The 27,715-nt window shown below is 46.6% G+C and overlaps 1 protein-coding gene across 4 annotated transcripts in view; it reads right to left on the reverse strand.

Moving 5' to 3' along the window:
- The window catches only part of ADGRB1 (adhesion G protein-coupled receptor B1), a 222,171-nt gene that overhangs the window by 51,722 nt on the left and 142,734 nt on the right, over positions 1-27,715 (reverse strand). For 3 of the 4 annotated variants that reach the window (XM_029959414.1, XM_029959417.1, XM_029959416.1), the window contains 11 exons: positions 26,167-26,340; positions 22,843-23,007; positions 19,316-19,417; positions 17,457-17,563; positions 16,449-16,643; positions 15,400-15,468; positions 11,393-11,501; positions 10,376-10,519; positions 7,810-7,885; positions 3,653-3,755; positions 2,460-2,503 (listed from right to left, as the gene is read on the reverse strand). In XM_029959414.1, the coding sequence (XP_029815274.1) occupies positions 2,460-2,503; positions 3,653-3,755; positions 7,810-7,885; positions 10,376-10,519; positions 11,393-11,501; positions 15,400-15,468; positions 16,449-16,643; positions 17,457-17,563; positions 19,316-19,417; positions 22,843-23,007; positions 26,167-26,340 (1,288 nt within the window). The remainder of the gene's footprint in view (positions 1-2,459; positions 2,504-3,652; positions 3,756-7,809; positions 7,886-10,375; positions 10,520-11,392; positions 11,502-15,399; positions 15,469-16,448; positions 16,644-17,456; positions 17,564-19,315; positions 19,418-22,842; positions 23,008-26,166; positions 26,341-27,715) is intronic. The other variant, XM_029959415.1, reaches the window with a different exon arrangement.

Raw genomic sequence — 27,715 nt, forward strand, 5'->3', positions numbered from 1 at the left:
GAGAATAGGCTTTGCATAATTTGCCTTTCATTAGACTTTCCCAGGAGTCAGAAGTGGTAGCAAATCAGCTTTAAAATGTTGTGCAAATCAGCTTTAAAATATTGCACAAACAGCTTGGCAGCTCCTGTTGCCAGAGATCACTGGATCAGCTCTAGTTTTGGAACATCCCCCGGCAAAAATCTGCTGACATCAGCATTTAGGACTTTTCAACTGCTTGAGATTGTAAATGTTGATTGGAAACACTCACAGGGAAGCATACACACCCCCCAACACACACACACACACAGGAGTCTCAGCAGCAACATTTGCACAACCAATCTGCTGGGGATTTTGGAATCCATCCTTGAAAACTGAGCCGTGGTGACGATGCCAAGAAATCGCCTGCTCAGCTCTGAGCTGGGAGCCTGTTCTCTGATGCCATGAGGATGCAGGGATTAAAGACTGAAAGCATTCCCAACATCCTGCACTACCAGAGGGACAACAGGCAGCCAAACAAGCTGCTAAGCCTTGGGAGCAGGAGTATGGAGCAGGCAGAGCTCCTGGGACAAGGAGTGACCTGGCCCACTGGGTCAGAACTGGATAATCTTTAGGATCCTTTGCAACCCAAACCATTCTGTCATTCCACAAGGCAGAGGTGATTATGCTGAACTGGGCAACGTTTTGCCTCCAGATCAATGGCATTCAAAGCTCTCAATCCATGATGAGCACTGGGCAACCCTGCATCTGTCTCCTACCAGGCACTTCCCAGTGCCAGCTCTGACAAATATACGTGCCCGCCCTGAGTGCCATCACTGCCCTTGGATCCAGCCACATGCAAACTGGATTTTGCTCTTTTCATGCTCAGACTACAGCTAATTAAATCCAGCTTGGCAGGGGAACATCTCCATCCTTCTGGACATAACCCTCTCTCCAGGATGCAGAAAGCAAAAACCAACGAGATGTTGTGCAGAGGAATCCAAATTCCGCCCTTATTTGCCAAAAATTAGATTTGTATACAAGTGCTTTAATTCTATTCCAGCATGGAGAAACAACAGATTTGGGAGAGCAGGCCAGCTCCTCCTGAGTCTGCCCAGCAATACACAACACTCTATGCAGACCTACAGCTCTTTGGCAAAATAAAACGCAATTTTATTAATTTCTTGAAGGTTCACCTGCACTCAACAGTCTTCTAATAATGGAATAATTTTCACTACAAGCCAGAGGGACCAGTTCTGCCCTGGGCTCCAACATGGGTGTGATTTCACAAGCAGGGAGACCCTCTGGGTTCTTCAGCTGTGTTTGGATCCACTCATAGGTGCAAAATTTATCACAGGACATCAAGAAGGGTGAGCTGCCTGCAAATATGTTGCCTGCCTATGTGTGCATATGCTACTTAATGGAGCATAAAAGGAGAAGAATGGAATCATTTTTCAGGTGCTGCAGATAATGTTAATAAATAATAATAATAAATGCAGAGGTAGGTGCCAAACGTGCGAGATCTCAAGGAGAGAAAGCGACTGCAGGCAGAAAAGAAGCCAGGTTGGTCTTCAAACTGAGATACAAAAGTCAATGAAGTAAAACCACCATTAAATCAAACACTTTGTATCCTTGTCAAGTTCACTCAGGATTTAAGAGCTCACTTCCAGAATGTTGGTTTTGGTTTTGTTGAGTTTTTTTCTAAGATGCCCATTCTTTGACAACTACTTCCAATATAGGATTTATGGCCCTGACTCTTTCTGGTAACTTGGGATTTCTTTTTTTTTTTTCCCTGCTGACTACAATCACATCACTCTGAACCTCCTGAACAGCACCAGTCATCACAGAAATCCTGGAAAATCCCTGAAAAAAATCAATTTACCCTATCACAGCAGCACAACATAAAGTTCAAAGCACCTGAACTTCACCACCACAGGCCAGATTTGCAACAGTGGCCTCTGATTTTGCATTACTCTCCTTATGGTGTCTGATTTAGGGTGAGCACTGCAGAGAGCCAAGCACTGCTATGTCACACCCAATCCTGGGTCTCAATTCATGCATCCTTTATATGGGAAAATCCCAAATTGGAAGAGTTAAAATAGGAGAGAACTTCTGCAAAAAGTAGACTGAGGTCCAAAGCATCAAATGAAATGCAAACACACATCCCTGTGAGCAGCAACATGAACACCTCTGCTGGAACCCTGGAGGGTTTCCCTGGTACAAGGACACGATGCTTTCAGCACACAGGGCCCTTCATGAACTGTTCTGAAAACACCTGACTGCAGATCTTTAAATGCAAGACCCAGGTCAACTGGCACTAAAAGAGAAGTCAGTAAGAAGTGGTGCACAGGTGAGGGAAGAAACACTCCACACCAGGGCAAAGAGAAAACGGAGTGGAGAGAGCAAGGACTGAGACAGACTGACACATCACTGCTAAAATTGTGATGATTTCACCTAAAAAGCAAACAGACCCATGAGAATAAAGAGAAACCCACAGAACTCACCCATCATTTTCATCCCAGAGGATGCAGGTCTGGTTGGTGGTTCCCTGCCAGGAGACAAGAGAGGGAAAAAAAAGAAACAAATCAGTGTCATGCTGTTTGTGGAGTGTGTGATTAGAATGAAATATGTGGGACATATCTCACTGTAGAACAACTTCCACTACCCTAAGCTTGGTGTGTCTGGGATGCACCAGATGGGCAGTTGTGGATCTCAGTCCTCTGAATGGATTCTTTCACTCTGGGCTTGAAAAGCAAGGCCAAAATGTGCCTCAGTTTGTTCCACATCACCATCCCTGCAAGGAGGATTTGACTCTGCATCTTTCCTGACTCACCCTACTGATGTTCTTCCTTATTCTTCCCCTCAAACAGAATCCTTTTGCTGCTCCCTTCTGGAAAGTGGATCAAATACAGCCTGTGCTTTTGTGGGACGTGGTGCTGGGAAGAACCACGGCCCCGCAGGAGTGGGTCAGGTGTGTTTGAAGCCCCCTGGAAGGGGTTCACCACTGACTCCAGCTGTCTTAGACCCCTTTGGAAAACCCTTCCAGGAAAGTCCAAAGCAAAGACACAACGGATCTAATATTCATGTTGTAGAGCCTCAGGAGGACATCTAAAACCCACAGCAAGAACAGGCCGTGGGGTGTGTAAGTGTCCATCCCAGACATCTGCCTAGGGTTGAGCAGAGGAGCCTGGAGCAAAAGAGCCTGCCTTTGGAAGCACTGAGGACAACAGTAATATTCCTGTCTCCAGTATTAATGGAAAAAAATCTTCCCCCCTCCTTTCCCTCCTCAAAGAAGATCGCTGTTGCAGCCTTTTTTTTTTTTAATGAGCACACAGTTATCCTCCCATGATTTCCCACAATGAAATGGTGTGAATTTGGGACCAGTATGCCCATGTTCCCTGTGCCAGCTGTGCTGTCACCCTCTTGCTGCCCTGGTAGTGCCTGAGCAAGGAGCACAGAGCAGGGGAGGTTTGGAAGGTTGATCCATATAATCATCCCTGGCAGTGACCAACAATGGGACACCAATGAGAGGGTGGCAGTGGAGAACCTCAGCAGTGTTTAGGGAGATTGAAGGGTCCTGCATCAGCAAAGAGATCTCAGGAGCCCAGAAAAACCACCTCTTTCCTTGCACCAACACATTCCTGCTCTGCAGAATCAAACAGAGCTGTGGGATGGTGCAGTCCCAGGAAATACTTACGTTGTACAGGTGGGAGAATTCGATTTCCAAAGGGGTGAGGAGGGAGCGAGGAAATGGCTTCACAGTCACCGAGATGACTTTGGAGTTCAGAACAGTGCTGTTCCTGGGGAGAAGAGGAGAAAGAGATGCTTTAAAGAGGATTTTTGTGGAGCACAAAATCCACACATCCGTCACTGGTGGTACAAGGTTTGGTGTACACAGCGAAGAAGAAGTTGACCCCATTACTTTAAAATGCCGTGAAAAGACACTTGCTGCTGATGGAGCCCCTTCTCAGCCCTTTGAGCTCCCCTCATAGCCACTAGACATCTGTTCCTTCAGGAATCAGTCACTTTATGAACCTCAATGACTCCCTACATCCGTTGGAATTATAGACTGTATATATCCCAGTAATAAAATAGTCCTGGGCCCATTTTCTATCCCTCACATGAGGAAACAGAGCTCATTTGGACTACAATGATCCTTGTGGGCCCCTTCCAGCTTGAGATATTCTATTATTTCATGTGCTTTCAAAACAAAACCTCTGTTTTCCCCCCTCAAAGGCTGGCTTGGTGGCCTTTACAGCATATCCATGGGGCACCACATCCCTGGAAGTGCTCAAGGCCAGGTTGGATGGAGTTCTGAGCAAGCTGGTCTAGTGGAAGGTGTCCCTGCCCATGGCAGGGGGTTTGAAATGAGATGAGCTTTAAGGCCCTTCCAACCCAGGCCATTCTGTGATTCCATGATCCTGTCTGGAGATACTGGTGTGTATCTCTATTCCTTGAGGATCAAAAGCAGATGGAAAAAGGCCAAATCTTTCAAGGAAATGTTGAAATGTTTGGGCCCAGGCAAAATATTGTATTAAATCTGGCAGCCTGAGGAGGTTTGGCTGTTGGAAGAAGCAGTAAGTGAGGAGATACCTCCCATACCTGTGCTCCTGCTTCCTGGAAAGCCAAACTCTTTGCAGGTACTTCCCTGGACACTGAATATGTAAATACACAGGTTTTCCTGGTGTTTCTGCAGATTATTGGTGTTTAAATAAGCAAAAAGTCCCCACAACCAGCAGCTGAAAACTCTGCCATGAAGGAATTGGTGGTAGCTGAGCAGTTGGCTGCTCCCATGGGCAAGGGAAAATTTTCCCTATCCAAATCTCCACCAAATCGACAGGTACTAATAAAATCTTACACTTTTCTTTCTGGCTTTTATATTTCTTTTTACAAAGGAATTAGGTGGGAAAGATTTGCACTTGCGTAACAGCAATAATAATAAAAAGAAGGTTTAAAAGAAAGTTTAAAAAAAGGTTTAAAAAAAACCCACTTGGAATTGTTCATGGATATGTAAGTGGATGCTCAGAAAGCCACTATTCCACCGACACTAGAGGGAACAACAGCACTGGTTTAACAGGGTAAAGAAGAAAAATAATAATATATTTTCCTTATAAAAAAATGAAGTGATAAAGCACAACCATCAGCCTACAAAGAAAAAGTAAAAGAGTAAGTCAATGGGAGCAGCAGCTGTAAGAAGCTAAAAACAAGATGTGCTGAAAGGTAACAACCAGTGCATGTCTTCATTAGTAGCTGTGTCTGTGAGGGTCAGCTCTTGGTTCAGTGCTGCTGAATATTTACACGAGCAACACAAATGAGACCAAAACATCCTTTTGAAGGCCGAGGACCGGGTGAGAAGAAAGAGCATTTGATTTTTCAGCGTGGGAAGCTGTAGGAACGCAGCATTCACCGGTGTGGTGAAGATTGGTTAAAGGCCAAGTGGTCACAGCTCAACCAGGAGCTGAAGGGAGCTTGTGGAAAGTTGCAGAACAACTTTTTACATGGGCAGACAGTGATGGGACAAGGGGGAATGGTCTGAAACTAGAAGAGGAGAGATTTAGATTAGATGTAAGGAAGAAATTCTTCCCTGGGAGGCTGGAGAGGCCCTGGCACAGGTCTCCAGAGAAACTGTGGCTGCCCCATCTCTGGAAGTGTTCAAGGCCAGGTTGGACAGGGCTTGGAGCAACCTGGGCTAGTGGAAGGTGTCCCTGCCCATGGCAGGAGCTTGGAATGAGATAGTCTTTTAGGTCCCTTCCAGTGAGATGAAGCAGAGATCTGCTCTATGCACCCCTCCTTGTCAGGATCCCACTGTACTGTCTGGTTCAATTCCACTTTGAGATGAGGAAACAGCTCAGGGAGACCAAAGCAGAGACAGAAAACTGATCCAGGTGCTGGAAAACCAGACAAAAGTTTCCTGTTGAAAGGCATGTCTGACGGTCTGTTACGTGTGAGGGCCTTTTCAGTCACCAGGCCCAGTGCCTAGAAGTGAAAATCAGACAAATTCAGCCTTAAAATGAGAACCAGGCTCCCAGCAGAGAAGGTAATTAAGCATCTGAGCAGCTTTCCGGGGGAGGAGAAGGATTCAGCATCACGGGAAATCTTTCAGGAGGAAGATGAGTCGTTATTCCTAAAAGTACATTGCAGCTCAGCTTCTGGGAGGAAAACAAGACACGTGGAGATGTGGCTCGAACAGGAGCTCAGAGGGCTCCTGAGTGGCTGTAAAGAGTGTGCAAACAGCTGTAAACACCCTGCTGAGCACACTGGGCTGGAAGGTGCCAGGCTGGTGGTTCTCCTGTGTCCTCTGCTGCACTGTCCAGGTGCGATTGAGCTCTGCTCACCTCCCTGCCTTGAAAAATCAGGTTTGGTGTGTGCCCCGTCTCCACTGTCACAGCTGCCAAGATCCACAGGGCTCTCTGGATCCGAGGGGACAGAGTAATGTGTGAGTCAGAGAAGGCATTGCTGCCTGGGGGAGGTAAATTGGGACAATTAGGAACAGCTCAGCTGGTGCTGTTCACTGAGTTAAACCTCCTCTTTTTTTTTTTTCCTTTGAGGAAAAATCACTCTGCATTGAATCAGTGTGGTCAAACCCAGGATCTGGGTCCATGTTGCTTATGTGTACCCAGGAATAACTGCTCTCCTCTGTGGTCAGAATCATTTTTTACCCATAGGCAGCTACATGGCTATTTAATGACATTCTCCTTTTCAATGCTGTGTCCATTTGCACAGCAGTGCAGTAAGAGGTACTTTACTGCTGCTGCTGCTTTTATTTCTTCTTCTTTTTTTTTTTTTTTAACTTTGACTCTCCACAGGTGATTCAAGGCTCCTGATTTTTTTTTTTTTTTAAAGAGGGACTGTCCTTTAATTAAGGAACATCTTAAATCAGCTCTCCTGTGGGAATGCTGCTCGGAGGCTGTGGCTGCTGCAGCTGCTGGTTATCAGAGCTCATTCCCTGCTTGGCCAGAGAAAGCTGAAATACTGCTGGATCATTTGAGCCAATGATGTTTATTGCCCTTCTGATCTAATTCCCACTGCTGTAATGGAAGATATTACAGAATACAGTTGGCTGACTTGCTAATTCCTCCCTGCACTCACTTGGAGCTCTTTTGCCATTGCCAGCGCTAAATCTGGAGGTATTTAAATGATTATCGGTGAGGAGAGATGCCCTGGTGTTTATGGTAAATGGGCTCACGCTAATCAGTGCAGAACAGATTTAGAAGGTGCCTTAAGATGCTTAATTTACTGCCTCAGTACCGGTCTCGGGAAAAAAAAAAAAAAAAAAAAAAAAAAAGAGCGAGGAAAAAAGGGAGAGGAGGGAAGGGAAGGAAGGGGAGCGCTGAACACAAAAGCTTCGGTGCCCGAGGCAGTTTGCAGCGGCCGGGAACAGGGCAGACATGTGCAGCCAGGCGTGCTGCTGCTGCTCTCCTCCCGAGCCTGTCTCTGCCGTGATGCTCTCGAGGGCTCAGCCTGGTTTGGCAGCTCTCCGGGAGCTCGGGAGGATCGAGGCAGCTGAGCATCCATCCCCCGTCTGTCCAACCCTCCCCAAATCCCTCGTGTGAGAATCCATGCCCGGAGGGCAAAGGGCGGCAGGCAGGGATGAAGCGCAGCAGCTCTGTGCCTCCCCTCCTATAAGGGGTGCACATGGGTGGGGAAAACCTTCCTGCTTTTCCAGCACGTGATGCCTGCAAGGCATGAGCCCGTCCCCACCTGAACGCGCAGCATCAGCCCGTGGGGGGCAAAATATTCTCACTGTCTCGTTGCACCCCGGTGACCTTCGTTTTTTCCCTGGAAAACCAGGGCTCTGCGGCCAGAGGGATCAGCAGGAAAGCCTTTCCACCCTCCCCAGGCAGCCCTTCTTACCTCTGGAGGGAGAGGATGTTGCCCACGTTCCGGTACAGCACAGTCCCCACCACGAAGACGGAGGAGTCGTCCGACACTGCAGGACACCAGAGGGAAGGGAAGAAGACAACGGCACTGAGACAATCGGGATGACAGCTGTCCCCATGGGACACCCACGTGCAGGATTTGGCCTCTGTTGGGGCATGGCTAATGCCAGAGTGGCTGTGGTGGGATGCAGTGCCTGCTGTCACCACACTGGGTCTCCATCGGTCCCCAGAGAGGGCTCAGCGCCTTTGGGATGACCCGGCATCCACCCTCACACAAGGCTCACTCATCCCAGATGACCAGCCTGCTGCTCTCCCCCATTCAGAAACCCACTGCTCCCTCTGACAGCACCACAGCAGGCAGATCTGCAGGGTGGAAAGGTCCCCTGCAGTCACCTCGAGGCATTTGGACCCATCCACAGTCATCAAGCCTTCAGAGGGAAGAGCCACGCTTGGGCCGACAAGGGCAGCGAGAAGGGGAATTGTCCCACTGCACCTCGTCTGACCCCAAAACTCGTGTGCTGCCTCAGGACCACGGTCCCAGATGAGCCTCTGAATCATCTGTGTGACCTCTGGGCACATCACTTGACCTCCTCCTCCTTTCCCTTTTGCTCCTCCTCTGCTGCCTTGCAGGGCCCAGCTGCAAAAAGCAAGAGCTCCCCTGATAAACCCCAAACAGCAGAGGCAGCCCTGCAGATAGGTTTTTGGGGGAGAAAAAGGAAGTGGACAAGTGAAAAGCAATGCTGAGGAAGCCTGGGGAAGGGCCCTGAGCTGGGATTTCTCTCATGCCTTGTACTGAGGTTGAGTTTGCTCCATCAGTGTAGGGCAGACAAAAGTCTGTGTGTTCCTCTTTCACATCATCAGACTGGGCTCACTGGGGGTAACTGGTGAACACATAACTGGGAGAGACTGACAGACAGGCTTGCAGGGCAATTGTATCACCCAACTGCACAAATCAGTGTTGGCCCACCAAAATCAGCTCCCAGTAGTGAGGGAGTTTGGTTCTGGTCTCATGAAGCTCCTTGTCTCCATCACTTTGCTCAGAGTAGTTACTCCTACTCCCTGCAGCCAAAGGGAAGTGAGGATCAAAGCTAAAAGAGGTGCATCTCCACTAAATAAACCCTTGAAAAATATACCACCAGCACAAGATACTGAACAAAACAGAGGCAGGAAGAGCCCTGGGTGGTAGTCAGAAAACCATGGAGAAGTGAGGACTGATGGGAAGTTGCTTCTTCAGGGTGGATGTCACCTTTTGTTTGCACAGTCACTGCAGCTTGGGGGCCCCAGAGCAGCTCTGTGTGAGGATGTTTCTAATAGAAATCTGGAAAACAGCAGCGTGAGGAACTGGATACTTTCAGGACAGCCCTCGGCCTCAGAGCAGGATCAGCTCTGTCTGTGCCTGGTGCCAGCAGTTTGTCCAAAGCTTTCCAGAGGTGAAGGTGCCACAACACACAAACTGTGATAACCCTTCCAACACGCTCCAGCTTCTCCCAGGGAGATCACAGTGTCTCCAAGGCACAACAAAGCAGAAGGAGAGCTTCACATGATCCTTGCTCTGACAGTGACTCACTGTTTACCTTTGGGGGTGTCAACAGTTCCCAGCCTCAGATTTCCCAAGTAGAAATGATGGCTGATTCCATTCCCAGTAGGGAAGCCCAAGACAAGAGGTCCTGGTGTGACAACAGGAGTCCAAAGGTTTTCTGGTAGCAACAACTCACAGTCTCCAGGCTCTGTCCCAAGGAAGGACAGCAGAGCCTGATGCAGCAGCCAACAGCTTGTCCCCTCAAAACTATGAGTGCCAGAAGTAAATCCCACAATTTCCCAGCAATTAGCCCAACTTGGGGTCCTGCTTTTGAAAACTCAGGGCTCAATCCTGCCAAATTTCAAGTCTGTCTCCCAAAAGATGGGCGCCTGAAGTGTGTTGGGGGACTTCACCTGGATGTCTCAGCAGAGCATCCCAGAGCCTTTCAGGTTCCTTCTGGAGCTGGCAGTGAGGCTGATGCACCCAGAGGTCCCACCTCCATGCTGTGGCTCATATCAATGCCCTGCTGTGGAGCCAGTGACTTCAGGGATAAATGCCTCTGAATTTCCTCTCTGGGGGCAGGAAGTTTCACACAGCAACCATAAACTCCCAAACCTAGCAAAGCTTGTCCATGCAACAGACCCTGACCTCAGTCTGATGTGTTGACCACCATCTACTTACCCTTAGATGGTCCTGTCAGGTCTGGAACCAGCCTTGGGGGGGGCATCTAAAGCATTGTTTGTCTATTTTTGCTACTCATTTAGGACAAGATAGACAAGATATACACCCACAACCAGGCACTGAGCCTGCTCCTGAACTTTTGCAAGGAGTTTAAGTTGAACTCTTGGTCAGGCCACATCTGAGAGCCTTATTTACACCCATCAGTGCTTTTGGTGTCCAAGTATTTGTGAGCAAATCCAGCTGAGCTGGAAGGAGGATTTGAAGATTGGCCAAGTGGAAGGAACCACTTGGAAAACGAAGAAGGAATTTTCTGTTGGAGTGCCCTGGCTGTGCTGCCTACCTGAGAGCCCTGAAGACAGGATACTCTTGGAGACAGTGACCTTGTCCTCTGAGTTCTTGGCCCAGTCCACCATGCCCCTCCAGCCTTTCATGGGGAAGGTGATGTCGGTCGCTGCATTCGCAGGCAGTTTGTGAATGCCGAGGACTAGAGAGGAGCAAGAGATAAAATCAGTCAACAAACCAGCTTCAATAAACTCACCTGTGCTGAAAATACCATTGGAAGCAATTCTGGGAAACTAGATAGCAGAGAGACTGGATTTTGAGAGCTGTAGGAATGATGCTCTCCTCAGGTGATGCTTAGGCATGAAAGAAGATGACACTGTCAGGGTTTCATTGGAAAGGCCCTGCCTGCACTAAACCTGGAAGAAGAGAGGTCAGGCTGCTCCAGCATCTTGTCTCCAGGAGTGGCCAAAAGTAGTTGTTAAAAAGAAGTGTGAGAAAGAACAGAGGAAGACGTCTATTGGTCTGTCCTCCCAGCAATGAGCAGGACTTCCTCAGCCAGTGGCTGTATCCAGATCATCAACTTTAACAGCCACCAATGGGCCTCTCTTTTGTGCACTTTCCTAATCCCATCATGAACCCATCTGCACTTTTTGGCTTCTGCAGCATCCTCTGGCAACAAGTTCCCCGCCGGGGTTGTGCACACAGGATAAATCACACACTGCCTGCTGTTTGCTTGCTGCCTCATCACTCCACTGGTTGCTGTGCAGCTCTTGTGTTCAAAAAATAAAAGGAAAAGACTCATTCTGCCCAGTTTGCCTGTTCTCCATTCATGGTTCTATAGATATCTCTTGGATATCTCTCCATGGATATCTCTTGTTCAGGGTGATATCCTAACTTATTTGGAGAAAAGCCACCCCGTATTTACGACCATCCCTGTCTTTCCCAGGACCTTTTAATGCTGCACCACCTGCTGCCTCCCCTCTTTCCCTCCCCACAGCCCAGGTTACACATATTACACAGTAATTAACAGCTCCATGGGCTCTCTATCTGACATGGGGAGTGCAAATCCACTCACCCAGATTGTCTGTCACTTGGTAGGAATCCCGGAAATCCTTCATGCGGAAGCCGATGACATCAATGAAATCCTCCACGAGCCTGAACAGCTCCTTGGCATTTGGCCCTATCTGCAAAGAGAGGGACAATATTTAGTAGATCAGACACTAATGAGCACAGCAGGAGTTTCTCTGTGGGCAAAGATTCCTGCCCTCGCACGTGAACTGGAAGCATATGCTGGATATAATGGAGTGTCGTGGAGCTGGGAAGAATGAGGAGTGAGAAATCCTAAAAGAAGGCCTAGAAATAGGGGCAAGAAATAATAAGATGACATTCAGATTGGTAAAACTTGAGTTGGAGGGCAATGTTTTAAAGCAAACAGAAGTATCTGAGATCGTCTGGAGCAGAAGACAACCTACACATTTACTTGCATAGAATCAGAGAATCAAAGAATCACAGAATGGTTTGAGTTGGAAGGGACCTTTAAAATCATCTACTTGATTTCCAAGCCCATTGACTGGAGTATTTGGCCAAAAGCCAGAGGCATTTGGAATTGCACATCCAAAGAGTGAAGATGTGTTGGTGTTGATGTATTGAAGCTTTGCCCTTTGTTAAATTCCAGGAGCCTTTCCCAAGCCTGAGACTTTCCTGACACTCGGGTATGATGATAATTGACCTGAGAAATATATTTGCTCTACTTCTGATGGTGTACATATATATATGTGTGTGTGTTCTCTACTGACATGGAGCCCACAAAGCATTACCTCCACCAGGGTAGTTAATCTTGCTGTCATTTCACAAAGAGCAGCCACACCAAAGGACATCCATGGTTTAATGTTGAATCTCAGGCACCAGACCACATAATCCTATCCAGAAAAGCATTTCCTGGACTGATTTTCTCCTTTCTGGACTGATTTTCTCATTTCTGGCTGATTTTCTCCTTTTCTTTTTTGCTGGCAGCATCCCACTCTCCAAATAACCAAATTCTTGGTCCTGGGCCTGTCTTGGATCTTCTCTGTCTCTTCTTTCTTCCCTGGTATTTTCCCATTGAAAAAGATATTGGCAATAACTCTTCACTTGTAATTTGCCAGCCTGAAAGAAGGCTGTTAAAAAATAACTAGTTTTCCAGTGACAGATTCCATAAAAGATAATCCACTTGAAAGGAGCTGTTCTGTCTTTTCGTCACATTTGCCTACAGGAGCTTAGCAAATACCATGAGAGGCTGAACAATTCAGATCCTTCTTTTCCTTTTCCACCACTTTTGGAGCATTTTCAGTTCCTACCTGTAATCCAGACCTTCCTGAGGTGGCTGAGCAGAGCTGAAGGGACAGCTGGGGACAAGCAGGATGGGATGGAGGAGAAGGAAAGGCTGAACCTTCAAATGTGTGGACGAGGAGCACAGGGGTGGCCTTGTGTGTCTCGATCCAAAGGAATCTTGGTAAGACTAAAATCGTATCAGGATGAGCACAAAAAGCCCTGCCAGTACAGCGGGTGTGCACACAAGGAGGAGAAGTAAGTGAGGAAGCTATTTTTAACTGCATATTTTATATCCCATTGCAGATTGAAATCACAAGGTCAAACGAAATCCAGGCTACACTGACCATTGCATTTTAGGTTTTTATCATATAATGGTGAACACAATCTCCTCAAAAAGCACAGTAACCGTTCTGTGAGTACTTTTATGGGTTGTTTTGGTTTATATTTTCCTTGAACAACATCTCTGCCTGGGGGGGTGGAGCACAGGGTTTTGGGATGTGGAAAACGATGAAGTTGGATTTATTTTTAATGATCAAACTGGGAGGCAAAGACTTTGTTTTAAAAGAATTGGTTGATCCTGGGAAATGCAGGGAGTGATTTTGGTCCAGCAGCTTTGAGGGAAAAAAACAGGGACTGTGGAAAACTGTTGACATCCTGTCCATGAAGATTTCTCTGTTCTAAAGTGCTGGGCTCTCATCTCAATTCCCATTAAACAAACCTCCTCCCCATGATATTCCCAATCCACATGTAGGTTATGGTGGTGTTGGCAGCAGGCTGGGCTGTGTCTGTTTATGGGTGCAAAGAGCAGATTGCACGGGGACAGCCAGTGGGGATGAACTGCCACGCAGAGTAACTGCAGCTGGGTTTGAGGGCATCAACAGGGTTTCCCCGTTGTCATGACAACTTGACAGCCTCCTCTGCTCTCTGCTAAAATATGTACATGCACCTGAAGGCTTGGAACCAAGTATTTGGTCACAGAATGACAGAATCACAGAATCTCAGTACAGTTTAGTTTGGAAGGGACCTCAGAGGTCATCTGGTCCAACCCTCTTGCTCAAGCAGTGACACTTAGAGCCACTTGCCCAGGACCACGTTGAGATGGTTCTTTATCCCACCTGGAGACAGACCATTCTCGTTCAAATGCAATGGGAAAACACAAGATATCAGGGAGAAGAGAAGAAGCTGCCCAGCTACTGACAGCGTCCCTGTTGCATGAATATATTCAGGCCCTTGTCTCCCATTCTGGACTGCCAACAACTGTGTCAGCACTTGCTGTTGAAAGTTTTCCCAGGGGACTTCCCTGATTGGTGTGAATATAACTGGAGTCTGGGGCTGATTTTTACTTGATTGTTTGGTATTTCCAAATCACTTTGAGGAATTTTTCAACAGCAACAGGTGGCTAAAAGTGAGTTGCCATGTCTGAGCCATCTCTCCAAGTACCTTCCACGGGATTGACCTCTCACAAAGGCTGAGTTTTGTTCCTTGTCCAGGTTATTTTGCAAGTTGAAGTTGCTTGAGAGTTTGAGAGTTGAGCAAGTTGAGGGTTTGTGTTCCAAGGTGCAATACTGAGGAATGGACATGGGAGGAACGAGGTGCCATGGAACCTTCCAGCAGAGCTGCTGGTCTGAGGCAGAGCTTTTTCCCTCTGATGTGGTGCCCGAAAGCTGCAGTGAGATGACAGCACTGAGCAGCCCAAGGGCTTGTCAAGAGAATGGCAAAGGGACAAGGACTAGGTCTGAGACAAGCCCACAACAGAGGGTTCAACTGGGGCAGGGGAGACAAAAGCCAAATAAAACACAGCTACAAAACCCAACAAACCAATCCCCTAATACGTGAGAGTTTAGCTACAGAATTGTTTACAGAATTATGAATGTCTTGGGTTGGAAGGAATTTTAAAGATCATTTAGCTCCAAACCCCTGCCATGGGCAGGGTCACCTTCTACTAGAACATCTTACTCAAAGCCCCACCCAGCCTGGCCTTGAACACTTCCAGGCATGGGGATTAGGGAATTCAGCAGGATCCTCAACCTTGAGAGGGGAGAAATAAAACAAAACATAACTGAAACAAAGCCCAGCTTGTGTTGAGAAGACCCCAACTCTGAAAATCCTGCCTGTCCTGCAGCTTTTTATCCAGGAACCCATGAAATCCCACTTCTTTATCTTGGCAAGAGGAAAGAGTGGAATTAGAGCAAGCCAGCAGGGTTATCAACTCCAACCCAAGCCTGACCTCTGAGAACCATCCAAAATTCAGTATCCACCGCCAGTATTTCACTGTTCTTCATGCAGAGACTCTGAAGCCGAGTACAGCTCACTGTGTCTGGGTACTCTGGCTCTTTCATCATAAGGCTTTATCCAAGGAGAAGAACGTTGGTGGATGGGGATTTTGTGTGGTCTGTGCCTAAAACAGATTTATGTTGCACACAACTCAGCCCGGAATCATGGAATCATAGAGTGTCCTGAGTTGGAAGGGACCCACAAGGATCATTGAGTCCAACTCCTGACAGGACAGGACACTCCAAGAATCACCCTATGTGTTTGAGAGCATTGTCAAAACACTCCTTGAGCTCTGTCAGGCTCAGTGCTGTGATCACTCCCCTGGGGAGCCTGTTCAGTGCCCAACCACCCTCTGGGGGAAGAACCCTTTCCTAATATTCAAAAATTCTGGGCAAGAAGAGCTAGGAGGTCATGTAGACACTTGGAAATTCCTCTCCTTGTGACTTAACCCCATGTGAAAGCATATTTCATCTCAGGGAAGGTGCTGAAGGTTCATACCAGCTGAGCTTCCTCCCATTTCTCCCGGTTTTCCTCCGATAAAAGATTGCTGAGGATCTGGACAAAGTTCTGGAGAAGGGAGACAAAAGAGGACAAAAGAGGTGGTCAGTCAAACACAGCCTAGGCTGGGAAGGACCCAGTGATGGGGAAGGAACATTTGAGAACCAGCCATGCTCCAAGGGGGGGTTCTCATGGTGCCATTCCCAAAGGGTCCCACAGCATTTCACAGGTCCCAGGGATGTTAATGACCAACAGGGCTTTTTTCCCCAAGGCCTTCACTTTGACTACTGTATTTCCTAAAGGGTTGGATTGGGAATATGTCTTGTATTTATTACTGGTCGATGTCTGTCAGAGACTGGTTAGAAAAAGATGATCTTCCCTCACACAAATTCTTTTCTATCCTATTTTCTACTCTTTCTGTCATTTCCAATATATTCCTTATGATCCTCTTTGACCTGCTACCAGGTAAGAGAAGCAGAGATTGATCCAGAGGGTGCTCTGCATGGCAGGACCTTTGCAGCACACTATGAGAAGGAAGGAAATTTAAGCCTATTGATTTTTTCTCTAGTTTTTACCACTCTTTGCAGATCCTGTAGGATCAGTTTAATGTTTCGAGCCATGGGGTGATGACCCATCCCAAGGGGATATCTTGTAGCTGCTCTGTGTGCAGCTGCTGAAAGTAAAACCCTGGGATGAGAAGGCCAGAGTCATCCAGGTACCCAATGCCACAGGATCATTTAACCTCTAGTCATTAAGACTGAAATCCCTTCCAAATGATGTTCTCATATCAATTAGACTCCAACAGTAAAGTGCTGTCAGGTTGAAACAGCTCAGAGTGACTTTGGCTTTCAAATTCTCCAGTTTTTAAGCCAGGGAGAACAACCTTGAAGGGAGAGTTTGTTAATACAGGAAGACATTTGGAGAAAAAATGCTCTAGCTTTTCATCAGTATTGCATCAGCTGCAAAGGAGGTGATCAAACCTGGAGCCCTGTGCATGCAAACACACCTCCAGCCAAGCTTTGGCCTCCAGGATGTGCATCCCAGCTCACCTGGACATCTCCAGAGGTGGGGCTGTGATAAGCCCTACGGAAGATCTCTGTCATGTTCCTGAGTACGTCCATGGTGGACAGCAAGTCCCCACTGTAGCTGGTCCCATCCTGGGAGATTTCCACCAGGTTCTGGAGCACATCTGACAGCCCATCTCCCATCAACCCACGCTGAGCCTTGGAAAGATGTTCCCTGGTCTGAGAAACAGAGAAGAGACGTGACAAACACTTTAGGGACAGTCGAAGTCAAGTTAATGAGCTCAGTGAAGGAATTGCTGGGGGAAGGTTTTTGACCTTCCTTCTAATTCAGAGTGCAGATGAGCTGAATCTGACAATCTCTGCTGGCCTGAGAGCCTCTGGTTTTCTTAAAATGATAGGACAGAGTGATAGATTCTGAAGTATATTCTAAGTGGTTCTAAAATGATAGAAAACTGAATTTTTTCGTTTGCCCACGTAGGAAAGGTTGTGTGGAGGTTCAGAAGAGATTGTCCTACCACAGAGTTTCTTCTGCTCATAACCCAAGCCAGTTAGTAAGAATATTTTTGCCCCCAAACCCTCTTTTCTTATAACTAATTTGGAATTATTTTAGAACAGACTGTAGCTTGTCCTGAACAGGAGAGGGCAGTTCTCCTAAAGAGAAACCACAGGAGATCAGCAGAAATTCATCACAACAATGAATTTAAGATTAACAGAAAATGAGATGCTTATTTATAAATAGAATAGTTATGCAGTCACAGTGATACTTAATGATAATGTGATATGAAAGACCTGGTAGAACCTGGATTCTGCCAAGATATGTTTTAAAACATCCTGAAAGGAACCATCCTGTGTCCGTGGAGTGTCTGTGCATCACAAGATAACCAGACAAAAGCAGTAAAAAAAAATTAAGGCAGACCCAGTATCTCCTTTTCACACGGAAATGTTCCTTTCCTTCTTTTTAGCAACTATAGCCATGTTACAAGAATTTGGGAGGATCCCAAATCTGCTGAGTGAGGAGTTGTTCTGCCTTACCATCATCTGTATGTTCCTGTAATCAATAGAAACACACTTGATGTATGTTGGGGGCTCCCAGTAAGCGATGCCTTCCTCATCTAAAATGCATCTTCGGAGGATCAGCCCTGAAAAATGAAAGAAACAAATATGGGAGTGAGGAAAACAGGATGAAAAGCCAAGAGTTCATGGGGGTCAGTCTTTTCTCCCAGGTGGGAAGTGATAGGATGAGAGGACACAGCTTCAAGTTGTACCAGGAGAGGTTTAGATTGGGTATGAGGAAAATTTTCTTCATGGAAAGGGTTTTCAAGTATTGGAACAGGCTGTGCAGAGACGTATGGGATCATTGTCCCAGGACATGTTCAAAAAACATGTAAATGTGGCACTTGGGGACATGGCTTAGGGGTGGACCTGGCACTGTTGGCTTAAGGGTTGGACTCGATGATCTTAGAGCTCTTTTCCAACCTTAACAATTCCATGGAGGTCACCCAGAACTGATCAGTGCATCCATTCAGGCACAGCTACCAGTACAAAGGACATCAGAGGTGCCTGCAGGTGCCTGAACAACCCATGCAAGCATGTAGGAGAGATTATTTTTATTACCTTCTCCTCCTGCATTTTAATATTGCAGGGCAGCAGAAGGAACTGGGCATGAAAACAAAAATTAACAGGCTGGCCATGGCTAGTCAAGGTTTCTTTTTCTCCTGGCCTGGAGGACAACATTCTTCCTGGCTCAGGAAGCCCCACGAGCCTCCCCAGGTGGCTTGTTCTGGTACTTGCAACTAAACCAGGCACAGTGGCTTGTGCTGCCCACACAGTCTGGAGGAGAATAAACACCATCCCTGCGGCAGCTGAAACACTCTGAGAGCTGCTCTCAGTCCTCCCCCAGGCCTTCCCTCAGCTCCAGTCTACAGGGGGGTTTGCAGTGATAATCAGATGCCTTTGTGGAGGAAAAAAATGGACTTATCAGAGAGGAAGAAGGGAAGGGGATCACTTTGCCCAAGCCATCAGGGCGCAGTTTGGAGAGTCTCTGAGGACCAGGTTTGCTGGGTCTGCTTAAGGATTCAGTGACCTTTCTATGGATACAGCCCTTCTAGGACAGAATTTGGGACAACACAACTGTCCCAGGCTGATTCAAACAGAGTCACAGGGTTGGTCTGTACCCAACCACCTCCCTCAAGCACAATAAAACCTTTAAATTCATTATTAACACTGCTGCCCATATTTCTGTTCCTGCCTGGGAGTGAGGAACATCCAGCTGAGGGCAAGTTTCAGCACCAGAGTGTCTCCTGGAGCCTTCTCTGCCCTACTTTCTAGTCCTTAGGGACTAGACATGACACAGAGTCATGGTCACAAGAGATAACACCTGGATGCCCATATCCCATCACTTCACGCCCCCATGATCAGACCATCAACCTGAGCACCTGAATAAATGTTTAGACAGGTGCTGTGTTTTCTAAGCATAAGCGGACCATGAAATTCAGGTTTTCCTGCTTTTGAACACCAGCTTGTTTATGGGCAGTGGAGAGAAATATAACTACCAAGTCTAGAGAACTCTGACAAGGCCCCACCTGCTCTGCAAAGATGTTTGTAGTTAATGGGGAGAACACACCACAGATACTCTTGAGTGCAAGGCTGTCCCAGGACTAGGCAGGAGGTGGATGGAAACCACCTCAAATTGTCCAGTAGGAACCAAGATGTTGTTGTTAAACAGTGAAGGGCCACAGAAACTCAGAGAGAGTTAATTTAGCCCCAAAAGATTGGAGGAAAGTCCATCTGCTTGTCCTGTCCTTCCACAACCAGGTTCTCTTCATCCAGGAGGCAAAGGATGAGGGATACCCTGAGGATGGACCATGTCCCCATCACGGAGTCACCCTTACCAGTGGCATTGCGGGGACACCGGACAGCGGCAGCATCCCCTGCTGGAGTCTCCTTCCAAACCACAGAGCCAAGGCTTTCCTCATCACAGATTTCATGGGGCTCTGCAAGGAGAGAAAAACTTCATTGGTAAAGCTTCCTCCTCAGCAAGGGCATGGAAAAGGGAACGGAAAGAGGAAACAGGGGAGCAGGGTCTGGAAGGAACAGCACCGTGGTGTGAGCCAGGAGGTCTGGAGCCGAGCTCCCAGCTCTGCAGCTCCTCCTGCATGGCCCTGACAAAGCCATTTAAACCCCCTGGAATTTGCTCTGTCTGTCTGAAAACCGGGTATCCAACCATTCTGAAGATTAGCTCACTAATATCCATGGAACAACCTGGGAAAGTCCACTCACACATTTGCCTTGCCTTGTGGCAGCACTTTGCAAGAAAACTGCTGTTGCAACACTCTACTAAGGAGTTTTATTTCTTAATTTTAATAGCAGATCTTTGTCTTTTCTAGAAAAACTCCACAGCTTCAGACTCTACTTCTTCCATCCTTCAGAGTAGGATGTATCTAAAACAAGGCTTGGCATAAATCAATCAGAGTAAGAATGAAGGAAAGAACAAGTAGGTGAAAGAAAAAAGGATGGACATGTCCCCTGGATGGTCTTCATTCGGGTCCTCTGTCTGCTTCCATCTTGTGTAAGGACACAGGGAGAAGATCTGGGCACCAACAAGCTGGATTTGCATCAGCAGCTCATTTCCAAAAACTGCTGCAAAGTCCAGGAGACTGCAGAAATGTGCTCTGAGACATCACAGCAAAAGCTCTTTGGAAGGAAGTTTTCAGATACTTCTATCTGTGGGTGGAGCTGAGTTGGCCCCAGAGTTGATGTGATCTGGGAGAAGAACATTCACCACAGGAGACCTTTGTGCTGAGAAACTCATTACTTACAGCATGTAAAACTGAGGGAGCCACGAGGATGGTGTTAAAGCTATTTGTCACTCCTGAGGGTGGGGAGAAGAAAAAACTTGATCTAATAGTTTTTGATTGCATTTTTATTCATTGTGCAAGTAAAAATACCGAAAAAAAGGAAGCTGAGTGAGTGCCAATAACTGGTCAGGACTTAATCCACTTCTGCTCTGGGACTACCCAGAGCCCAGCGTGGCTGTGGGGGAGGCTCAAGCCGAAAATTATGGGCACGGCAAGTCCTGCTTCTTTGAAGAACTCCTACAAGACCCAACGAGCTGCCTGAACGTCACTGCTCCTGCAGTCCAGCTCCAGGACTGTGTGGCTCCAGCCCCAGCTGCAGTTCAGAGATGGATTCCTCCCCAGTAGACGCTGGGAATGAATAAGTTACACTCTCTGCTTGGAAACAGATGCTGCATCCCCTGTTTCAAAGTTCCCTTGCGGGTAATCACTGTTGTAATGAAATCCTGGAGGGTAAGAGGGACCCCAGCTGTGCTCTCTGCACACACAGGACTAGTCCCTGTGCAAACAGCTCATGACTTCTGTAGATAGGGCAGAACGTGGGTGGAAAAGAGGCAGTTTTGCTTCCAACCTGAAGGACAGGGAGATTGAATCACCCAGCCATGACCAGCACATGCTCACCCAGAGAGCCTGTGGCAGAGCAGGGAGCTGAGTTCTAAGCTCCTTTCTTCTGGAGCAGTGCTTTGACCACAGTCACAGATCCTCCCTTCAAAGGAAGGTTTGGGTTGTGGGGCTGGAGCTTCTATCACCACCTTTGGCTACAAAACAGCAGAGCACAGCAGAAAGCAGAGAGGCAGAATGTTCAGATCCATCCTCTCCTTTCTCCTCTGCCGACCTGTCAAACATTCCTGGTCTCCTCACCCCTGCAGTGTCCCTGGGGACCGCTGAGGGATGCTGTGGCTCAGAGATGCTCTTTAAAAATACACTGATTGGTGGTGTCTTGCCAGCGAGTGCAGGAGCAATTCCCAGACCAGGAGAGAATCATTTTATCCTTTCCTCCTTTCTTCCTTTTTTTTTTTTCTTTTTGATGTTGCTTCACAACAAAATCCTTTTTACCAGAGTAACCTATTTGCACTGGGAGATTTTAATAACTAACCCAATTAAGTTCAATTCTTCTGTTCAAATCAAATCATGCCGGCATTTGGTACTTTCTGGAGAACAAATCGAGCGGGTTTATTTTTAGCCTCTGATGTTTCCCCACCTTTTCCTTCCCTTGCAAATTAACAACTGCAGTGAGACCCTTCTGGTTGTGAACCCTTAGCAGGGCCCAGTCCCTGAGATGTGCCTTTTCCTTTTGAGCACTGCACAGGCATCAACGCCTGCAGGAAGAGAAGAAAAGATCGGGCTTGTTCTGTCAGGGCCCCAGCTGGCACACACTGAAGCTGAACTAAATCTGCATCACTCTGTAGACACCACCAGACAACCCTGTGCTAAGTTTTTCTGTGGTGTGGGAGAGCTTTGTGGCAGAGTTGGAAGAGATTCTCACACGCCACTGCTAATTGAGAGGCACAGCTTGTAAGGAGAGGTGATGTCTTTTATTAGAGCAGAGCTGGAGAGAGTGACTGTGCTGTCACAGCCTCTCTCTCTGTTATCTCCGAGCTAAACGTGCTGGAACTTCCATGCTGAAGTTCTTTGGCTTTCATCTCTTTGTCTTCAGCAGTTGGTGAGGGAGTCTGAGGGTCAGCTCGTCCTCCACGTGTCAGATCTGCCCCCAGAAACATCTGCATCAAAACTGCTGCCTCCTGTCTTGTAGGGAGACAGCCCCTTTCACTAGGAATGCCAGGATGCTGCCATGAGAATCTCTCCTGCCTCTCACTGAGCTGCTCTGACAATTAATTACCCTTTCAGTCAAAACTCACGCCCTGTTAGGATCGATGCGATCTGACTGCCAACATCACACAGGCCATTGATTCCCCACCAGCAATTTCACCAGGAGCTTCAACTCAGACTGAGTAAGAAAGTCAAAATGGTGCACAGGCCTTTTTTGGGGGCTCTGGATAGTCTGTGAGAGACAGACAGAAACATTCCCAGCTGTGTTTGCTCCTGCTTGGTTTTCACACTCAGCCCCAGGTTTTCCCCTGCCCTCTCTTGCCCTTCATTCAGCTTTTGCACTCTGGAGGAGGGGCAGATTGGGAAGGCTCAGACAGATGTGGACAGAGCTGTCTTTTTTTAAATTTCCAGTGGTGTGCAGGTTTCCCAGAGGTAAAGGGTGGGAAACCACTGCAGCATCCTCAGTACTCAACTAATTCATGGACTCGAGACCCGGCTTTCAGTTTTTGCTACCAAACAGTGCCTCTTTTCCTCTTGTAACTTTATGGCAATGAAAAGATGAAAGCCACCCAGGTTGGACTGGTGAGCTGACCAAATACTCACTAAATTGACGTGGTTGCAATGGATGCTGCAGCAACTAAGTCAAGACCTTGGTGTATCTTGTACCTACGTTTTATATTGGCTCTTACTGGATCCCAACTCCTGTAGCATTCAGCTCTCTGACACGGAAGCCCTTTCCATAATCCAAACTCCCTCTCCCACAAAGCAAACCATGAGGGGTCTGGGGTACCTACCAGGACACTTTCTGTCATTGCACTGCTTATACTCCTCCTTGGGACCCTGGCAAGTCTCTCCACCGAAGAAGGGTCCGTAGCACACACGGTCACGTCTCTGAGTTCCACCCCCACACGTGGCGGTGCAGCTGCCCCACACTCCCCAGGCCTGCCACTTCCCATCCACTGGAGACAAAAAAAACAGGAGAGAAACAGCCTGTTTAGTCCCAAACATAATATGAAACCAAAGGATGAGAGATCTCAAGGTGAGCAGTGGAATGTAGGGTGAGTAGGGCATGGCTTGGTGGAAAGGGAAGTCTCCTGCCTTGGATCTCTGATTCTCAACAGACATTAAAACAAAGTGTGTCCTTTCCCATTGCATCAGCGCTTTCATAGTCAAAGGGTGTTTTTGTGTTCCTCCTCAGTGTCCTCATTCCCTGGAAAAACAGCCCTATCTCCCTCCTCCGGCTCACATTTGGGGCTGGGCTCATGAACACTCTCCAGGTGGGCAGGGATTCAACCACATCTGCCAAGCAAAGCCCACAGCTGGAGCTCAGTTGGGATGTACAATGTATGTGTGAAAATAGACCTTCCCAGAGAAGGTCTGGCTCAGGGATTTAGAGAGACCAGCAGAGCCCTTGGGCAAAAAACCATGAAGAAACATCAAATAAACCTCCCTCCAGCTGTTTCCATTGCACTGATGTTTCATGTGCCTTGGAAAGAGGTTTGGGATGCTGTCTCATTCAGTTGTATCTTCTCCCAACATCTTTATGGATTCAGTGGAAATGTGACTTCTTTTACGTTAACATTGACATTTATCAAAATGCTACTTCTTTTACATTAACAATGGCATTTATCAAAGCACCATAAAAATGTTAATTAGCCCTCACAACAAGTCTGCAAGGTAGGGAAACCTTCTCTTTTGCTGCAGCATATTGCTGACATAACTAGAACAAGGCCTAAGTCTGCTGCTTACTATTCGGGTTTCAATTGTGAATTACTGCATCATCTTGGGTCTGGTAACTCCTTTTGGGACGGTGGGGGATCTCTGTCTTCTCCAAGAAGTTCAAGAAAATTATGAGCTACAGGTTTCTATGCTTGTGGAGTGGAAAAAACCAGTATTTTGTCACCTAAGCAAGGTATGAGAAGAGTATAAAAGACCTGAGCTGTTTCTGGCTGTCCCTGTTCTTTCACAAAGGAGAGGAAGGGACTCTCCATCTCAGGAGTGCAGTCCTTCTCAAATCCATGGTCTAACAGGAAAGGAGCACTCAGGGACAGGAGAACCACACCAATAAAATTTAGTTCCTGATCAGTCTGGAAGGTTTCTAGTTGTTCAAACCTTCTTTACAGGTCAGAATATTTTTCACACCAGCTCACCAAAGTGTTTCCATTAAAATGGCCTCTCCCAAGATTTCTGGAAAAAAAAAAAAAGGGGAGCAAACTGCACCTGCAACTCTACAGAGCTGGTGCTAGTCTGAGAAACACAGATTTCTGGTGTTAGGTGTGCTCTGGTCTCTGCTTTAATTCTCATTGCTTCTCCTGCATGAAACTTCTCTGCTGGAGCTCGAGGTCCATGGTATGAAGACAAGATGATTATTCTAAATGTAAGGTACCAACTACAGCAGCTGGGACAGTAGGAATTATTGTCCTTATTATTATTATCATCACCCTTCTTCTTCTTCTTCTTCTTATTATTATTATTATTATCCTTCTTATTATTACTATTATTGCTGTCATTATTATTATTTTAACTCAAAGATAGATGAGTAAAGTGACAAGTCTTAGATAGGCATGAATTAAAGCTTTATTGTTCCAGACCTTGTCACAGATAAGGTTCAAAGCTGAGATACAGTGGAAGATGCTTCCCTGTTTGCTTCAAATATAACTGGGAGACTTGAAATGCTGGGAGAAGAGGAACAAAACAAAAAGAGGAGGAAAGCTGAAGCACTCTGGAAGAGAGGGAAGGGTCTCACTGATAATTTGTTTGGGTTTTTTAAGCTCAGCCTGAAAAGCTGATATCTAAGGTTACAACAGACACATTCCCTGTGGGTAATCACTCACCTCTCTGGGGTCTCCTGGAGCATTTGCCAGTGATGGTTTTGATATCAGAGTTTTGAGATGTAACAAGAACTAATAGTTTTTGCAGCACAATGTACCATAAAAACTACCTATAACTGAGTCAAGTGATTTGAAAGGGCTAACCAAGCAAAGTATAGAAATAAAAGAAGGGAACTGAGGCAGTTACTCTATAACCAGGTGTATCGTCTTCAAGAAGGTCTTGAGGCAGTCACTTAGAACTTTGGGGGCTCCAAACAGAAAAGATCACCAAAGACTCCCAGTGAAGCTCCCCAAAGACCTTATAAGGATATGTATATATGTTAATAAGTGTTGGGAAATGTCATGGATATGTAACAAGAACGCGGGGAACTGAAAATGAATAATCATGTTGGTGCCTAAAATCAGAGAAATAGTTCTCTGGACAATTTTGAGTACAGAAAGGTAGAAAGCAGCTCTTTAACTGTGGTGCCTTTGGCGCACAAAATATATTGCACACACCCACAGTACAGGCCTTTACAATTTTTATAATACCATCTAATTATAATATCTAGGCATTACCTCATTGATTACACCCAGCCCCAAAACTGTCTGTCCCATTGTCCCACCCTCAGACACATCTCCCAAATTTGAGTCAGTGGTTACAAAATGACCACCCCTTCATCCCTGCCCTCCTCCTCCTCATCATCTCTGTCCTGCTTGGAACGGCTTCAAGGCTTCTGAGTAGTTTTTATTCAGTTATACCAAGTGCTGTGCCCCTTGTTATGTATTATTCTGAGTACATTTTCTCCAGGTAAGCTGTTTTTCACCTTGCTCAAATCTTTGTCCGTTGGAATTTCAGCAAGGAACATTAAATAACATTTTCGGAAATCTCGTACAAAGGTGTTAAAAGGTACTAAAGAGCTAAAAAAGTAGGTACTCAAATGTACTAAAAGAGCTAAAAGAGCTATGTTAAAGTTTTATATAATATAGAGTTCAAGGCATCAATGTAATGTTGACATAAAAGCTGTAGTGGAGACACCTCTGTGTGCACCGTGGTGAGCTGATCCCCAGGGCACTCTGACCATGCTGGAATCATTCCTGACTGTTGAATCAAGGAATGCCTGGCTTCTAAAACTCACAAACTGAGTCTTAGAGGTTTCTTTTAAGAGAAGATTTTAGGATGCCATGGTCTGTTGGTACAACCCAAACCTCCCTATTACTGCTGAAAAGGGTGCAAGTCTTCCCCGAAGGAAAACTTTAAAAAAGAGAAAGGTGACACAGAAGAGAGAAAATTTCTTGGTGACCAACCTGGGCACTGGCGCAGGAAGCAGTCCCTGGTCTCCACCCAGTGTCCCTGGCACTCGGCTCCGCCGTAGGAGGGTCCATTGCACTCCCTGGTCCTCTGCTGGGTCCCGTTGGAGCAGGAGGCGGAGCAGGAGCTCCAGCTCGACCACTCGTTCCAGTTGCCGTCCACTGAGTGGCCCAAAGAAGGAAAACAAACAGAATGTGAAAATCGCTCCCTCTGGAAAGAGGAATGTGAAAGATGGTCCAGCCTGTACCTACAACAGATCGAGGCAAGGAGGGACAAACCAGAGTCAGCGAGAGAGAGGGCAAAGATCACCCAAAAAAAGTTTAGACAACTTTGCAACAGTGGTTTGTCGGGACACTCTGAAGCCTCCAGCTGGAATGTTTTGGTCCGACAGAATGCAAGTGCCACAACATTCCCATTTTTATGTTCCACACTCCACAGAACACCATAAAAGTTGAAATTATCAATATTACATGTTCCAACATAAAAGTTGAAATTATTGACGTTAAACATTCCAACATAAAAGTCAAAAGTAATAATATTGCTGATCCCAACAAAACATCAAAGCATGGATCATGTTTCCACTGAGCACTTTGAAGGAATCAGTATATTACCAGGACATTTCTCATTTGGGGCAATCAGCGTTTTTTTTTTTTAAGGAACCCATTTTTCACCAAAGCAATGGATGAGCCCACAGGGAAAGAACTTTCTCAAGAACCCAATGCTCTGTTTTTTTATGAAAGCACATGCAGAAAACTTCAATCACAATGTTATCCATAGGAATCCACCCTGATAACCAGGAAATGTGGGAGCAAAGGTGTGCTCCAACACGAGACCAGGAGCAGTGTGTGTGTGTGTGTGGTCAGTGTACTTCTCTCGCAGCTGAATTAACACTGACAGGTTTGATGTGTCTCTACACAGCAGTGTCTCTGATAATTTAATAGAGGAGGGAGGTTATGATGGGAATGGGGTTGGAGAGAAACGGGAATACATCTTATTAACGTGGTAAGGACTGAGGCATTCCCAGGTGTGGCAGTTACACCCTAATTGGTCCCAGATCGACAGATCCATCACCCACTCTGCTGTTCCTGCAGCATTTTTGCTCATTAGCAGCGGTCATCATGCTCTGTTTAGCTCTCATTAGCTGCCAGGTCTCACTCAGAAATACAACCTGAATCCCTGAAAAGTCTGAATTCTGGCTCAAAGCACATTGCAGCTCATTTGTTTTTGTTTTTTTTTTTTGGTTTGTTTGCCGGTCCAAGAAAAATATATGCAAACTGGTCCCTTGTGAGATCTGCAAGGACTCCATCAGCCCTGGATAATCCCCGTTGCAGCTGAGCAGCTTTTTGTTTGCAAAAACTGAGTAAAAAGAATGTCGAAACCCGTTCAAATGAACAACTATTAACTCAGAGGGGCTCAGAAGGTGTGAAAAATCAGGCAGGCAGAAAGGTACTTCCAAAAGGTGCTCGTTTTTAGCAATCCAAGATTGATGCTTTTATTGTGCACAAATTCAAGGCATCATGCCAGTGCTTATCAATCCCAAAGAGG

Source organism: Manacus vitellinus, unplaced genomic scaffold, assembly GCF_001715985.3.
Source record: "Manacus vitellinus isolate BGI_N305 unplaced genomic scaffold, ASM171598v3 scaffold_1_pilon, whole genome shotgun sequence".
NCBI classification, from domain to species: Eukaryota; Metazoa; Chordata; class Aves; order Passeriformes; family Pipridae; genus Manacus; species Manacus vitellinus.